The 17,774-nt window shown below is 35.5% G+C and overlaps 1 protein-coding gene across 5 annotated transcripts in view; it reads left to right on the top strand.

Annotated features, from left to right (window-relative positions):
• The window catches only part of MTF2 (metal response element binding transcription factor 2), a 59,620-nt gene extending 47,287 nt beyond the window's left edge, over positions 1 to 12,333 (top strand). For 4 of the 5 annotated variants that reach the window (XM_054476172.2, XM_054476178.2, XM_063664713.1 and 1 more), the window contains 6 exons: positions 638 to 705; positions 2,690 to 2,860; positions 6,981 to 7,086; positions 7,206 to 7,258; positions 7,370 to 7,474; positions 9,929 to 12,333. In XM_054476172.2, the coding sequence (XP_054332147.1) occupies positions 638 to 705; positions 2,690 to 2,860; positions 6,981 to 7,086; positions 7,206 to 7,258; positions 7,370 to 7,474; positions 9,929 to 10,286 (861 nt within the window). In that variant the 3' untranslated portion in view covers positions 10,287 to 12,333. The remainder of the gene's footprint in view (positions 1 to 637; positions 706 to 2,689; positions 2,861 to 6,980; positions 7,087 to 7,205; positions 7,259 to 7,369; positions 7,475 to 9,928) is intronic. The other variant, XM_054476184.2, reaches the window with a different exon arrangement.
• Positions 12,334 to 17,774: the final 5,441 nt, after the last annotated feature.

Raw genomic sequence — 17,774 nt, 5'->3', positions numbered from 1 at the left:
CCTATTGGAACAAAATAGGGTTTTTTTCTAGAATTAAATATTTAGATTTTAAAATGGTTTGTTGTGATGAAAAATTATTGAGTCATTTAGAGCTGGCTAAAGTCTATAATTGTTATGAGAAGATCTCTGAATTTTACAGTATTCTAAAAAATTATAGAGATTATCGGGTTATGCTTAATGTTAGAGGTACTGGAAAATGGTGTTTCTTACTACTTTTTGTACTCCTTCCTATTGATACCTGTTAGGAACTTTTATAGTAAATATTAAAATAATTCTAATGTATTATTTCCCTAGGTTAAAGAATTTTTGAAAAATTTAATAACTAATAATACAGTCCCATTTTTGTGGTGTTTTACAGTTTGTAGTTCCTTCATAAACATATCGTTGGATTAATATAATGAACAAGTAATTAGTGTAGGATTTATACTTCCTTTTTTATAAGTGAGAAAATAAGCCTTGAGAGGTTAAATGGCCCTAGGTCACATAATTAGTCAGTGAGGACTTGGAATTAGAACTTAGATCTTCTGACTACCAATCAGTACACTTTTCCTCTGCATCACATTGCCTCTATCTAGCACCTGTATATTACTAATTGATGAAATTGTAGTGCGTTAAATTGTTTCTTGATACTTCACAGCTGGCAGACACACCAAAATCTGAAAGATATGAGCATGTTCTGGAGGCATTAAATGATTACAAGACCATGTAAGTTGATTTATTTTATGTATCCCTATGAGGGAGACATTTAGTAAGTATAAGGAATAATAGCATTGTTTAAGAATTGTGGGATTGGTGTATAGAAGAAGTCCATACTATTTTAAACTTTATAATGTCCTATTCTATTTTAGTTAGATTAAAGCAGTGATTCTCAAGGATTGGAGGAGGGAGGAGTAATCCTTCTCCTCGGAATGGTGGGTGGGAGACATATCGGTATCTCTGGGAGAATTTAGCCTGTTCCATTGAAAAAGCATATTCAGTAATAATTTCCTTCTATAATGTAATGTACTGAAAGTAAAATAAAATCTTTTTAGCTGGTGAGAATATTCAAAAGATAGGAGAGAATATTGTAGGGAATATGGGTTTTTAAAAAGATTGAGATCTATGGTTGTAATAGTTAACACCATTAGTTACAGAAAAGTAATATTTCTAGCTGAGTGGTCTAAGATAATTAAGTGATATTATTTGATATATTTTCATACAGATCTACAGATCTTCCCCCACCTTATTTTTACTTTTTTTTTTTTTTTACTCACCACTGTACTAACAAGGATTCCCTTCTTTTTAAAACAATATGTCTACATTTCTTAGAAACATTTTTAAATACACCAAATTTTATAAATGTATGTGTTGACTCCATTAAAGTATTATAAAATTTTTGTTTGCAATAAGTTGGTGTTTTGAAATTGATAGTATTTCTTCATTAAATAATATAATTACCAGTGGCTGGATCTTTAGACCAGTTCAAAAAGTCATGAGGTACCTGATATGACCTTGAAGTATAATAAAAAGGAAAAAAGACTGTAAAAAAGTCATGAGGTACCTGAGCAATTATTGTGCTGGTAAAAATATTTCATGGGACAGTGAATTCTGAATTTCAACTTAGGGTATCAGAAATATATCTGTTCCTGTTATGGTAGTAATGAGGGATCCCCTTTCTTAAACCTGCAAAAAAGTAGAACATTTTGGTTGGGCGTGGTGGCTCACACCTGTAATCCCAGCACTTTGGGAAGCCGAGGCGGGCGGATCACCTGGGGTCAGGAGTTCAAGACCAGCCTGGCCAATATGGTGAAACCCCGTCTCTACTAAAAATACAAAAATAGCCAGGCGTGTTGGTTCACACCTGTATTCCCAGCTACTTAGGAGGCTGAAGCAGGAGAATCGCTTGAACCCGGGAGGTGGAACTTGCAGTGAGCCAAATTGAGCCACTGCACTCTAGCCTGGGTGACAGAGCGAGACTCTGTCTCAAAAATAAAAAATAAAAATAAAAAAATAAAAAGAGGGGGAGAACATTCTAAACAACTGATGGAGGTTCTTGTGGCCAGGCAAGTTTCAGTAGAGCTGAGGTAGATGGAGGTGCTTGGGAATAAGAACCATAGAGACTAAAAGAAAGGTCTAAGGAGCATATTTTTCAGAGGCCCAAGTCCATAATGCACTGAAATAATCCTTTGCCCCAGGTTATTTCCATTTCCACATCTGGCACTCTAGATACTCCTTTTATTTTCTGGGCCTCTAGGATTTGTCTCCTACTTTCTTTTTCAGTGCTGTCACCTATTATTTCTGACTAAGGTTTTTCTTCTTATAAATCCACTTTAAGATGGAATTCTTTTTTTCCTAAATCCCTTTTGAAATATTTCTAACAGATGACACTAAATATGGGAAAGCATATTGGGACCAAAAATATACCATTCTTTGTTCTTGTTTCTTCCTTTAAAAAGTTAGTTGCCGTGTTTAAAAAGAAAAGTGGACATGTGCTCTTCTCCTTTCCGGTCCTATCCCTTCCTCCCCATCATATCCTACTGTAGATTGGCTCTGGGGCAGATAAAAATCAAAGAAAGCAAGGGGAAGTGAATTTTTGTAGTATTGGGTGGGCTCTCAAGTATAAGGGCCTTATATATGAAAGTTAAGTTAGGGTCTACTATGTATATGTGTTCAGTTTTTAAAATTTTAGTTAATTTTTTTAAAAATTTAGGTTTATGTCTGGGAAAGAAATAAAGAAGAAGAAGCATTTGTTTGGGTTGCGAATTCGTGTTCCTCCTGTGCCACCAAATGTGGCTTTCAAAGCAGAGAAAGAACCTGAAGGAACATCTCATGAATTTAAAATTAAAGGCAGAAAGGCATCCAAACCTATATCTGATTCAAGGTAAAAGTTGATCTGTGGCTTAGTTTTTCTCTTTAGCTTATTTGTAACTAAAAATGTATGTTATTTAGTCTCCTTAGTATATTTGAAAGTACAAGTGGCAGTTACTCTGATTTTTTTTTTTTTTTTTTTGGTCTATAATATCTTGCTTAGACAAGGTATGAAGAGTTGATGCCAGATGCTTGTTTATTTATTTTAGGACTTTGGCCTTCCAGAAATAGACTGTATTGATTTTGTTAGCAAACAGCTTAAGAGTACTAGCCTGTTTGTTTGTTCACTTTTCATTGATTCATTCATTCGTTCATTCATTCAGCACAGTTTTCAAGTGCCTTATTATCTTAAGTTTTTAAGTGCCTTATTATCTAAGTGCTAGGGAATACAATGACAAACAGATTTTTCTTCTGCCCTGATGGGGTTTACAAAGGTGATAAGTAAAATAGTTGCAGATTATGCTAGTGCCATTTAGGATAGCATACCGTTTTAGACTTTACTATGGATAGAGATGGGGCCTTTGTACTTTAACGATGAGGCTTAAGGAAGGACTATTTAAGATAATATTTAAATTAAGACTTAAAGAATGAGAATGATATAACAATGTGAAAAACAAAGGGAAAAACTACTCCAGCTAGCGGAAACAACAAGTGCAAAGGCTTTGAAACATATTCTAGGAACTCACAGAAGACTGTTGTGGTATAAATGAGGATGAGAGAGTAGCATCAGGTATTGGAAAGATTAGGTGGGGCTTGATCCTGTGTAGGGTCTTGTAGGTCTTACAAGGAATTTGGGTTGTTTTCTAAGAATAATGGGGAGGCATGTAAGGGATTTAATTATCTTTTAGAAATACTCAGCCGGATGCAGTGGCTCACACCTGTAATCCCAGCACTTTGGGAGGCCGAGGCAGGTGGATCACCTGAGGTCGGGAGTTTGAGACCAGCCTTACCAATATGGTGAAACCGCATCTCTACTAAAATTACAAAAATTAGCCGGGCATGGTGGCGTTTGCCTGTAGTCCCAGCTACTCGGGAGTCTGAGGCAGGAGAATCGCTTGAATCCGGGAGGTGGAGGTTGCAGTGAGCTGAGATCGCACCACTGCACTCCATCCTGGGCAACAGAGTGAGACTCTGTCTCAAAAAAAAAAATACTGTTTTGGATGCTGTTTTGAGAATGGATAGTATAGAGGTAAGAATAAAAGCAGGAGAAAACTAACACTCAATTGTCTAGATGAGAGATAGATGATATGAGGGCTTGTGCAGAGGTAGGTGGTAACACTCAAATGGAGAGAAAACAGATATGAGGTCTTTATTGGAGGTAGAATTAATTGGATTTGCTAATGAATTAAATTTCTGAAAATAAGGAATCAATTAAATAATGCCCAGATTTCTGGCCTGAGCAACTGGTGGGTGGTTAATCAAGATCTGGAAGAACAGATTTTGGTATGGTGAATGAAGCATTCTTCTGTTTCATATTCATTAAATTTGAGATTCTTATGAGGGATACACACACACACACACACACACACACCCTCATACACACAGGATGATGTGAAATACAGGCAATTAGATGTGTAATTCAGGAGCTCATAGGAGAGGTCTGGGCAGGTGATACAAATTTGGAATCTGATTGATAAAGCCATGAGAATGAGTGAAATTACCAAGGGAGCAAGTAGAGAGAGAAGAGAAGGTGGTCTGGGATCATGTCCTGATATCATTTATAAATTTGGAAGAGGTGAAATAAGCAAGGAGACTAAAAAAGAATGATCAGTGAGATGGGAGGAAACCAGGAAGTTTGATGTCATGACAACCAAAAGAAAGGTAGTGTTTCAAGAAAAATAGGTATACTAAAGTGTATTGAATGCTAGTGAGAGGTAGATTAAAATGAAAGAAAAATATTTATTGCATAAGGTAACATTTTGTTATTAGTGACCTTGACAAAAGGAATTTCTTTGAAGTGGTACAGATAGAAACCAGATAGGACTGGGTGGAAGTATGACTGAACCCAGCATTGCCAAATTTACATGTCAAACTGGGCTTCTCCTGCATATCAGGGACACAGGCAGATTCAAAATAATAACAGTAGTAAAGGAAAGGAGGGAAATAGGAAACTATCTTTAAGGATTCTGAATGAGAGGGGAGAAAATGGAGAGGGTATATGTCATCAACACCTAGAAGTTTTCCTATGTAGGGAGACCGACAAATGGAATGGCAGCTGAAGAGGGGGATAGGACTAGTCAAATGATAGTTTTTTAAAATAGATGGGAGATAGTTGGAACCTGTTTTTGTGTGTAAGTAGGAATGATCCAGTGGAGAAGAGGAAATTGTTATAGGAGAGTAGAAGCCAAAAGAGAAGGGATGTAGAGCCTAAATGTGGGACTGGCCTTTTCTAGAAGGAGAAACATCCTTCTGTTGAAATGGGGTGAAAGAGAAGATGGGTACAGATGCTAGTTCTGTTGTAGATTGAGCAGTTGGAAATTGATTGAAGTTCTTGCCTGGTAGCCTCCATTTTCTCGATGAAATATAAGGTAAAGACAGCTGAGAGGCTTGTACAGAGAGGGGAATTTAAGGGTCAGTTAAAGGTATGGAATAGTCATCTTGGAGATAAGGAAAATGTAATTACAAAGCCTTGACAATGAGTCCGGTTATATGAAGTTTGTAAGAAATTAGCTACTAATGAAGTTTTCTTTGAATGAAGGAAAGAATGCTTATTATTCCTATCACTTTCAGATTTTGTCACTCAAATCCTTTGCTAGCAGTTGCCCATATTATGAATCAGGAAAAAAAAAATTCCACAAGCTTTTTCATTTCTATCATGATGTGATAGGATGTTCCCTTTGTGGTAGCTATCAGGTCATCTGAGGCCACCAGATAAGGATTCAGCTGCTTTCTTTAAAGGCATCCTCAGTTCCTTCTGGACCTTGTGTATAAATTGTTCCTTTTAGTTTGAGATTACTTTCTTTAGTCCAGGAGTCCTTTATAAATATTATGTTGATCATTTTACAAAAGAAATGGATATCCCATCCATCTTATTCTTGAGACTTTTGATTATAGCATCTGGTTCTGCTTTGTCCTTCTAGTTCCCCTACTTTCTCCTTTCTCATACTTCCATCTTTATTCTCTGACCTTTTTTGGCATCTGGAGGGATAAGTTTTTTTCCTACTTTCTCCATTCATCTCTTTCTAGGCTATTGTATAGTGTTCTTTTTTCCTCTCCCTAATTGAAGTCTCGTGGACAATTTCCTCATAGCCCTCACTCCATTTTATTAGCTTGCTTGTGTACACATTTGTCACTTTCTAACTATATTGTGAACTGTTTAGCACAGGGAACACCTTTGTATCCATATTATCTAATATCATCTTTATCTGGTAGCTGTTGTTGAGTAAATGAAATAGATATTCTTTCTATATATATTTTTTGTTTTTTTCTATTAATTAGAGTGTCTTTGACTATTGCACTTTTTTCCTTCCTATTGTTTGGTATTTGGCTTAATGTTTAAAAAATGGTTTTCTAGGTCTTTCTGATTTTTCCTTTTGAATGACTCTCTGAGAATATGAAGGATTTCTTACTCCTTTCTCCTTAACGTTCTGCCACTCTGGGCTTCATTCTCTTTCTGACAGTGTCATTCAAGAATCTACGTATATATCTAAAGGCAGCCTTTATGACTACTACAATTTTAACATAGATATTTCCTGACTCCATGAAGTTAACTGCTAAATTCATAGTCATTTTTAGTAGTAAATCCTTGAAACATCCTCCGAGTTGTAACAACCTAAAATTAAACTGTATAATTGAGCTTTTAGGAGTTTTGAAATCTTCCATCCAGTATAATTGTCTGGTTTTTGTTGTTGTTTTTAAATCTTTAAGTGGTATGTATTGTTCAGAATTATATTAAAGAGGACTTTTTTTAAACCTTTCGTAATGTAAATATCTTTAAAGTCAAGAAATATTTATTTAGATTAGAATATATTATCTGTGCACTTGACTAAACTTGTGGATTCAACTAATATTTACTTTTTATATTACCATTAATATAAAATAATAAAATATATGTATATGTGTCTAGATACATAGAGTCAATGTCTTTGTTTTCTTTATGCAGAGATTAAATGCATAATGTTTTTCCATTTCAGGGAAGTAAGCAATGGCATAGAAAAAAAAGGAAAGAAAAAATCTGTAGGTCGTCCACCTGGCCCATATACAAGAAAAATGATTCAAAAAACTGCTGAGCCACTTTTGGTAAGAGGATATGTTGGTATATGTTCTCAAGAAGAAGGATGCATGAAATAACTGAGAAGCGAGTATTTTTTTCGGCTTACTTTAGAGACATGCTTTAAGTATATATTTTTATTTTCCAGGATAAGGAATCAATTTCAGAGAATCCTACTTTGGATTTACCTTGTTCTATAGGGTAAATAGAAAGTTATTTTCTCCTTTCTAGGTTTTGTCTTTTGAGTGGATGTTAATATTTCTGTTTGTTATATAATATAGTCGTTACACAATTTAAATTCTTTTGTCTCAGGAGAACTGAGGGAACTGCACATTCATCCAATACCTCAGATGTGGATTTCACGGGTGCTTCCAGTGCAAAAGAAACTACCTCGTCTAGCATTTCCAGGCATTATGGGTAGATATTTTACATTCTTATTTTTTTTACTTTTTTTATTCTAGATTTCTTTTCTTTGTAAAGTGTTGATTGAATAATTTTTTAGCAATTGAAAGTGATGCAAGTTGTGTCTATCAGCTTTTTGAGAGGTAATCCATATGTAGATCCCAGTAGTTGTTAATATTCATTTGGAATATTTTTGCTTTCTAGAGTACAAATGTATTTTTCATGTTTGTATTGAAATCTGCTGTGTACACAGAGAAAAAGTATACCATTGTTTAGAAGCTGTGCTCGTTAGGCTTTTTAATGCCTCTGCTACACAAGTGTTCTTTGCTTTAGGAAGATTTGATTTTTTTTTTTTTTTTTTTTTTTTAAGAGACAGATTCTCACTCTGTTGCCCAGGCTAGAGTGCGGTGGCACAATCATGGCTCATTGCAGCCTCAAACTCCTGGCTTCAAAAAATCCTCCCACGTCAGCCTCTCTAGTGGCTGGGACTACAGATTGTGCCACCACACCTAATGCTTTTTTATTTTTTGTAGAGATGGTTTTGCTAAGTTGCCTAGGCTGGTCTTGAACTCCTGGCCTCAAGTGATCCTCCTGTGTTGGCCTTCTCAAGTGCTGGGATTACACGCCTAAGCCACTACAGCTGGCCAAGATTTTATTGAAAAAAAAAAAAAAAAAAATCAGACACCTAAATCCTTTTGTCCATAAAATGATTTTAAACTTAAGATTTTTATCAATAGCAGACTCCCCTCTGATATCTTATTTAATCCAGCCCTTCAGAAGGACAACGTTTTTGTTTATTGTTTTTTTTTTTTTGAGATGGAGTCTCGCTTTGTCACCCAGGCTGGAGTGCAGTGACATGATATCGACTCACTGCAACCTCTGCCTCCGGGATTCGAGCGATTCTGGCACCTTAGCCTCTCATGTAGCTGGGATTACAGGCGTGCGCCACCATGCCCAGCTAACTTTTTGTATTTTTAATAGAGATGGGGTTTCACCATGTTGGCCAGGCAGGTCTTGAAACTCCTAATCTCAAGTGATCCACCTGCCTTGGCCTCCCCAAGTGCTGAGCCACTTTGCCTGGCCAGGACTTTTCTCTAAAACACATCATGTCAGGTATGAAAAGGTTAATCTATTTGGGGTCAGAGCTACTATTTTCAAGTTTTATACTTCGTTCTGTTTAAATTTTGTTCATAATTCGAAAACTGCTATTGTAAATTATGCAAAATTCTACATTAAATGCTTAAAGTGTAACCCATTTATTAATGAATTCTGAATAATTGACTATTTTGGGGCCTCTTACTAGATACTCTGCTAAGCTTTTTACATATATTGTCTTATTTAATTCTTAAAACAATTTTTTGGCTGGGTGTGGTGGCTTATGCCTGTAATCCCAGCACTTTGGGACGCCAAGGTGGGAAGATTGCTTGAGGCAAGAGTTTGAGATGAGACCCCATCCCTACAAAAGAAAAAAATTATCTGGGCGTGGTATTGGTGTCTGTAGTCCTAGATAGTCAGGAAGCTGAGGTGGAGGATTACTTGAGCCCAGGAGGTCAAGGCTGCTGTGAGCCATGATTGTGCCACTGCACTCCAGCGTGGGCAACAGAGTGAGACCTTGTCTCAAACAAAAGAGAACAATTTTTTGAGTTGTGTAAGTCCTGTTGTTCTCATTTTACAGATGAGGAAAGTGAGACTTAGGGGTTTTTAAGTAACAAGCCCAACGTTGCATGTTTAGCAAGTATAACAGAGCTGGGTTGTTAACTTACACAGTATGACTGTAGGTCTTTCAATTTAGTTGTTATACTATATTCTCCTTTTATTATAAAATCATAAAATAATTGAATTTTTGTGCTGAAAAGGACCTCACACATTATCCAGTCTAACCCCTTCACTCATTAAGTGAACATAGAGATTAAGATTTGAATTTGGCCACGTAATAGAGTTAGGGATAGACCCAGGATACTCTGACTGCTAGTTTGTGCTTATTCTGATTCTGGTGTATTACTTCACTAGGCCTAGAACTGGTAATAAGAGAACCTCTAAATAGTTCCACTCTTTAAGGACATGGAACAGTGTCGTAGATGTAGTTTGTGCTCATTAATTATTTGTTCCAATGAACAAATGAATGAGCTCTTTTAAATGATGAGATTATTGGCAATACCTGATTTATGAGTAGGGCCTCTTCGTAAGAATTTTCCTTGTTGGCCTCCTAAGTAAAAAAATTACCCTAAACTTACTAGTAGTTAAGGAAGAAAAGCTCTACAAAGTTCAGCTCCAAGAAGGTGACAAAACCTAAAGTAACAAGCGCAAGTGATAGTCCATTTATATAGCATTTATTGTTTGGGTTTGGCTCATTTTTATATCACCAATGATATATGGTATAGTAGAGTAATCCAAAAAAGAGAACATATTGTATGGGCATAGGATGCTAAAAAAGCTTAGTAGACAATTCTGGCCTTCTCTGTTACATAGATTATCTGACTCCAGAAAAAGAACGCGTACAGGAAGATCTTGGCCTGCTGCAATACCACATTTGCGGAGAAGAAGAGGTCGTCTTCCAAGAAGAGCACTCCAGACTCAGAACTCAGAAATTGTAAAAGATGATGAAGGCAAGGAAGATTATCAGTTTGATGAACTCAACACAGAGATTCTGAATAACTTAGCAGATCAGGAGTTACAACTCAATCATCTAAAGAACTCCATTACCAGTTATTTTGGTGCTGCAGGTAGAATAGCATGTGGCGAAAAATACCGAGTTTTGGCACGTCGGGTGACACTTGATGGAAAGGTGCAGTATCTTGTGGAATGGGAAGGAGCAACTGCATCCTGACTGTAGGACTGAACATTATGTTCACTGCACTCTGATTTTCTGTAGGTACAGTTCAAAGCCCTAAAGGAGTCTGGCTTTTACTATCTTTCTTAAAAAAAAGTCAAAAAAATGCAAAAAAGAGGATGATACTAGCCTTAACATGTACCTGTCAATGTTATGGATATTGTCATAAAAAGGTATCTTTTAAAAATCAGAACAGAGACTTAATTTTTTAAATCTTAAGATTTGTAGAATGTTTCTAGGATAGGATATTAAAAATGATTGAAACCCATGCATGGTGTTAGACAATTTTTCTAATTATTCCATTGAGTCAGTTTTTTGTGATTAGTGATTATCAGAGCAAACATCATGTAGATAGCACAAGTATTTGGAGAAACGTTGTTTGTTTTGTTACCAAAATGTTGGAAAAATTTATTTCAATACCTTTTAGATTTCATAAAGTGCAGTGTATATAATGCCTACTGAAAGACTGTAAAATATTGAAATTTTCTTTCAAGCAAAGTGTAAAAAAATATATTGAGCCTGTAAATTGCTCTGTGACTAGACTTCATTGTCGTCTTAATATATTCTTGCATGTGCATATATATACACACACGTGTATATATATGTGTGTGATTATGTGACCTATGCAATACAAATTATGGGAATGGGCAGCTTTGGAGTATATATCCCATAATTCTTTTTTCAGGAATAGTTGCAGTATTTACACAGCAGCATTTCTTCTCAGGCTTTTATTGGGTGCTGTTGCTTGCTATGTATGAAGAGAAATGTGTCAGACAAGTTTAGTGTGTTCTGAAGAAGGGTGTGAACAACAGTGTTCATGGGCTTTTAGAATGCTTTTCACTTTTAGTCCTTGTAACTCAGCTGTTCAGTACCTAAAACAAATTCAAATAATATGAACATTATCTCCTACTAGAAGTAACGTTTTCAAGTTTTCATGGCACATTATGATTGTAAATGTCTCTCATTTTTAACAGTAAGTCTATAGGAGTCCCGTGAAGATTCCTGAAATGTCTGTAGTAACTGTTAGTCATGTTTGAATAAGTGTAGTATGAACAAAGTATTTTATTGCACAGGGTTAACAAACAGTATGTTGCCGGCTGAGGCTACTGCTGTTTTATTACAACATTACCTCTTGTTTTTATAAAATGTACCAAGATTTAAATTGATAACTTTATTTTACTTGTAAAAAAAAAAGTTTCTTTTATCACCAGTGTTAGAGTTGTCTTCTGTTTCTTTTTGTTTTGTTTTATTTGTTTTCCTTTTTAGCCAAAGAGTGAACAGAAGATTTTCTTATTTTGGTGGCTATTCATTTTACTTTTAAAAGTGATTGGTGGATTTTAGACTAATTATGGGGGAATTTGCCGCCAAAATAAAAAATATGTAAAGTGTAGTGATTACAGAGTGGTTAAAATGTGGGTTAGTACTTATTTATTCCATTAATTGATTATTTGACTGTTTATAAAGAAAGTTGCTTTATTTCTTTAAACATCTTCAAAAGATGATCCTTTCTTGTCACATTATAGCCAAAAGAAGCAGAGAACTTCATTGTCTGCATTTGGTTCCTGGTTGGCCAGGTATAAATGAGCTTTACAAAAGTGCAAATTAAAAACTGTTATTTCTGTTTACCTCCACCAAAACTTGATTTTCCCCTAGCTATTAATTTAAGGTTGCCTTTCCTGCAGCTGCAATATTTTGAATAACACACAGAGTTTGTGTTGATTTTTGAATGTTTGTTTATATCTAGGGGTAATGAAAAATGTAAATCCCGTGTATCCTTATTCACTCCACCTGTATCATATTATTTCATTTTCCCCAAAGTCCTTTAATTCTAACTGAACACCAGCAGTATTTTTAGAAACTTTTTCTTTAACATACTTGGAAGATGATTTATCCAGCTGAACTGTCTTTAGACGTAATTATTGTGAATGTCTGTTTTATTTTCTCATGGTGGTTCACATGGCTCTGATGTTCAGTTTGTATTTTTGGAATTGCTTTACTTAGAAATTAAAACAGACCAACATTAAATGTGTGTATTTTTTAAAGAGCTAATGAGTTTTGCTTCTGTATTTGCTTGAAAATACACACTAGTGCAGTAGTTGACTGCTTTTATTTAGCTAGGGTGGTAAGGATTTTCTAATTCCACTGCTAGTATGTTCACTTGAATTAATCTTTATAAAACTTTGCTTTCATTTTCCTCATCCCTCAGATAATATTAATAACTATCACATGTTCATCTTAAGTGGTCTTAAAGTACGTTTAGTGAGCATGTACACTTTATATTTGAAAGACAATATATCTCTATTGTGTCCCCAAACTTTAAAAAATTCAGACTTAATTTTCCAACTATGTTTTCTTCTTACATAGAAGGTGTTAGGGTTCACATAAAAGGACTTTCTGGGCCAGGTGCGGTGGCTCACGCCTGTAATCCCAGCACTTAGGGAGGCCGAGGCGGGTAGATCACGAGATCAGGACATTGAGACCATCCTGGCTAACACGGTGAAACCCCGTCTCTACTAAAAATGCAAAAAAATTAGCCTGGTGTAGTGGCGGGCGCTTGTAGTTCCAGCCACTCGGGAGGCTGAGGCCAGAGAATGGCGTGAACCCTGGAGGCGGAGCTTGCAGTGAATCAGTGAGCCATGATCGCACCACTGCACTCCAGCCTGGGCAACAGAGCGAGGCTCCGTCTCAAAAAAAAAAGGATTTCCTGTACTTTTAAAATAAGTTTTGCCCCTAGGCAAATAAAAGATGTGGAAACAATATACCTTACTCATTGTAATTCCATTTTTATTCAAAACAAACACATTTTTATAAATATTCTGCTACTAAGTGATAAATGTGTATTCCTAGACCCTTAGACCACCAAACTAGAGCCAGAATATAAGCTATCAGAGATACTCTATAAATTCTAATATGGGGTGATGAAGCCAGCTCTTGCTACGTGTATTTTTTACTAAATATTTAACAGAATTGAATGTTCACTGATAGAGTTGAGGGTGCCCCCCGGTTTTTTTTTTTTTCCCAAGATATGTCCAAGTATGCATGGTTGTTTTCTATAATGTGTATGTTGAGAATATCTCTATTATCTGTGTTGGGGGTAGAACTGTTTTGGGCTACTTTATTGAGTTTCTACTAGGTACTATTAAATTTTGGTTGGAATATGATCTGACTTAAGCAATTCTACCAGACTGTTTTACATTGTGGTTCTAGAGTTGTTTGAAAGAAGATGCCCACGCAGCGTTGGGAAACAGTTTTGTTTTTTTGTTTTTTTAAGCCCTGTTTTTGTGGGGAGATTTTTATTAGTTATATTTGAGTACCTCAGTGAATGCACACATCACAGTCCCCTTTGGTTTTTTTTCTGTGGCAGTTGATCAGTCATGTTCAGAAAAATAAAAACTGGACAGTGAAATGTAAGGTAAGAACTTTATCTGATTATGGATTCTTTTCTAATTGGTAGCAGTTAGAAAACCAGATGTCTGTCTGATATACATTTGGAGATGGAAGAAGCTATGAAAGCAAACTAATAGATTCTCTGTAAAACAAGTAGATGGGTTCCAGGTACAATATTTGTAACTTTTATAAAAATGTCTTGGAGTAATAGTTAGATTGAAATATTATGCTTTTTTTCCTCTTCCCTCCTCTCATTTCTGCTCAACAAAATCCCTCTTTGCCAGCTCCCCTGGCATTTTCTCTTTGTTGGAGATGGTAAGTGTATAAACTGTGTTCTTAGTAACTTTTTATTTGTCCCGCATCTTCAGAAAATGTGATGTGTCATTCAAGATACCTTTAGGCAAGGAAACAAACAAACCATTTTAACCTTCACAGACGATAAAATATATTTTTGGATAAAAATATATCCTGCTCGAAAATCAGTCTATTTTCTATTCTTTGTATTTACTAAAAGGTGTCTAATCCATTTTTTCTCCTAACCCTATGACATGTATTCCCAGTGTGGGTGATCACATCCATAAATGGGCAAAAATTTGTTTGGGGAGGGGACAAAAAACCTTAGATATGGTTTGTGGCCCTCCAAAGTCCAACCCATCCAACAAAAATCTTTATGCCTTAGTATTGCTCTCACTCAATTTTCTTAGGTGTCACACAGGCAGCTTTGACAGTGAGTTAATGGAACTATATATAAAATATGTATAATATCAGTGCTACAAAACTATGGCAAATGGATAACTGTGCTTTGAAAGACTGCTTGATCTTGAAAACATTGTGAGAGGTGGTTTGCACATGCCTGTTGGCTGTCACTGGCACCCTTGTGGATATTTATGTTTGATCCTTAGTGCTTTTATGTATGGCCTGGGCTTGAATAATTAAATAAAATTAGTTTATATTTTATTATTTTAATTCTAACCAAGGTTATTTACCCCATCATTAAATGTCAAATGCTAAAAAGAAAAAATGTTGACAATATCTGAATGAATCTCTAGCAGCTGGCTAAAAGTAATTTTTTCATATCAAGCAGAAGTTAAAAGTAAGCTCACCAATAATAGTTTAAGAAATTAATTGGCCGGGCACAGTGGCTCATATTTGTAATCCCAGCACTTTGGGAGGCCAAAGTGGGAGGATCACTTGAAACCAAGAGTTCAAGACCATCCTGGAAAACATAGTGAGACCCTGTTTCTACAAAACAATTTTAAAATTAGCCAGGCATGGTGGTACATGCCTGTAGTCCTAGCTACTTGGGAAGCTAAGGCGGGAGGATTGCTTGAGCCCAGGAGTTCAAGGCTGCAGCAAGCTATGATCATGCTATTGCATTCCAGCCTGGGCGACAGAGTGAGACCCTGTCTCTGAAAAAAATAAAAATAAAAAAAAAAATTTTTTTTCAAATGTTTTACTTTTGTTAGAAAATAGGATTTTTGAATGATTTTTAAAAAATTGGTTGCATTGCTTTTCTGAATTTATGAGTTGCTAATTTACATGTGTAATTTGATACATCATAAAATGTTATAAATTTAAGTCAAATAAGTTAATAAGCAGCATCCTGGATTAGTAATGTATCCTTAGTGACAGATTATAAGTGTTTTAATCAGTAAGTGACACTTGAATATGTTGTCATTAATATTATAAAATGTAAGGGTTTTTTTTGGTATACAGAATTTGGGATGACAATAAGCTGATAAGAGATTTTGTGAGAGGTATCCTTGAATATTAGCTTATTTCCTTGAGGAGACATGGAAGCTTAAGGAAATGAAGCTTGTTGGAAAGAGTTTTGGAAGGGAAAGCCTATGGGTTCATCAAAGACTTGTGGAAGCATGGTTTTGGTTTCTGTATCCCTTTGTCACCAAGTTCCTGCCAGAATCCAAGAGCGTATTCTGTAACAGGTCTGTTGATTTTTAAAAGGTTTATTGTAATTTTACATAACCTTATATCTTAGATATTTTGTGTTATTTTAACTTGATATGAATTTTCCAATGAAGAATTGTGTCATTAGAGACCCATTCTTTATAAACTATAGTTTGTTCTGTAAGCAACTTTTTAACCATCTGAAGATGAGAAACATTGAAAATACCTTTTCTTTGAAGCATTTTCTAGAAGGTATTAAATATTTCATGCTTTTAAAAACACCATTTTTATAACATGTTAACCTTTCCTACCTTTCTACTGAGAGATTATGAAGATTCATTATTGTTCATTGCTATAACATGTTGTGCTACTCATGGGAATCTGGATGTAGGTGAGGGAATCTGATCCTTACACTTAATAACTTAGGCTAGGTGGTGCTTTTATATTTTTCTGCTTTTCACATATCTTCTGTTGGAATCCCTATGTTGATAATCCATGTTTATTTATTCATAGTGCACTGAGCAGCTTTCTACTCTCCCACATAGCTTCTAAACATTATTAATTAATTTGCTATAGGCTGGAAATAATTAAGGCTTTCTGGGACAAATAATCACATGAATAAAGTTCAAACCGTTTACAAACCACAGTTCTGATTTTTTAGACTGTGAGGGTTTGAGAGTGATTTACTTCTGAAAAAACGTAAATGGCTTAAAAATATTGTTCACCACTGGAAAGATATTTTTTTCAGTTTGTTATTCTTGCTTTCTACTTTATGAAATATAAGTGGTTGAGATATTTAGAAATGTGGCTGCTGGATAATTAAGCTGTGACTATAATGTAGGCTGGAGTAAGTTGATTATTTTGTAGCTCTCTAATTGGTCTTCACATTTCCTTAACACATGTCCAGACACAAACTGCCTGGCCAAACAGCACCGTGGTTTTCGGTTAACTGAGAGGTAGTGTAAGACTACTGCTAGTGTTGGCTCATGTATGCTGTGTGTTGTTATGAGAAAGAAAAAACAGTGTTTTGCCTAGTAGGGACTTGCCGTATAAGAATAGTACCATTTTAGAGAACAGCAAATTGCCATGACATGGTTTTGTTTCATGTATATATTTAATAGGCATAAAAGAGGCCCAAAGGAATAGAATGGAGATGTTATTAGAGTAGCAATTCAATATTAATTCCTACTACTTTATAGGTTAAATGGATACAATAATTGATATTAGTAATTTGCTTAACTTTTTAGTCCTTTAAAGTGCTGAAATTGTTTATCTACAACTAAGAATGTCAAGCTTCAAAGAATTATAATTAATTTCTAAGATAATTGTTTTACCAAATTCAAGTAATATTTATTAAATTTGATTTGTTTCATGATCTTGGGTAAATAAGTATAACTAAATATGTAAAATTAAGTTACCTGTACTGGTTTGCTTTTATATGGAAGGTAGAATTTAATTGGTTTTAGTAGGGTCACTCTTGATATTTTTGAAATAATTTTCAAAAATTTGAAAATATTTTAAAACTAAGGACTTAAAAAGTACTTAAGACTTAAGTGCACTTATTTATTTATTTATTTATTTAGAGATGGTCTCGCTCTGTCAGCCAGGCCGGAGTGCAGTGGTGCAATCTCGGTTTTTACATGTGGCAACTTGGTTTTTACATGTGGCAACTCTTTGAATAATATTAAATATTAACCTTGGACCTACTTAGCAGTTTCTTGAAAGTTGTGTTCTCAGCCTTCAGTATTTTTAAAGGTAGTTATACGTATGTTTAATTTTCTAATTCAAGCCCTCTGTGGTTAAAAGTAGCTTGGATTGGATTTTCTTTTTTCTTTTTCTTTTCTTTTTTTTTTTTTTGAGACAGAGTCTTGCTCTGTTGCTCAGGCTGGAGTGCAGTGGCACGAGCTTGGCTCACTACAACCTTTGTCTCCTGGGTTTGAGCAATTCTTGTGCCTCAGCCTCCTGAGTAACTGGGATTACAGGCGTGCACCACCATGCCCAGCTAATATTTTTTTTTTTTTTTTTTTTGAGATGGAGTCTTGCTTTGTTGCCCAGGCTGGAGTACAGTGGCACAACCTTGGCTCACTGCAGCCTCCACCTGCTGGGTTCAAGCGATTCTCCTGCCTCAGCCCCCTGAGTAGCTGGGATTACAGGCACCCGCCACCATGCCCGGCTGATTTTTTGTATTTTTAG

Source organism: Pongo pygmaeus, chromosome 1 (assembly GCF_028885625.2).
Source record: "Pongo pygmaeus isolate AG05252 chromosome 1, NHGRI_mPonPyg2-v2.0_pri, whole genome shotgun sequence".
Classification (NCBI taxonomy): domain Eukaryota; kingdom Metazoa; phylum Chordata; class Mammalia; order Primates; family Hominidae; genus Pongo; species Pongo pygmaeus.
The sequence above is the reverse complement of the archived record's forward strand: the minus strand, read 5'-3'. Positions and strand labels throughout refer to the sequence as shown.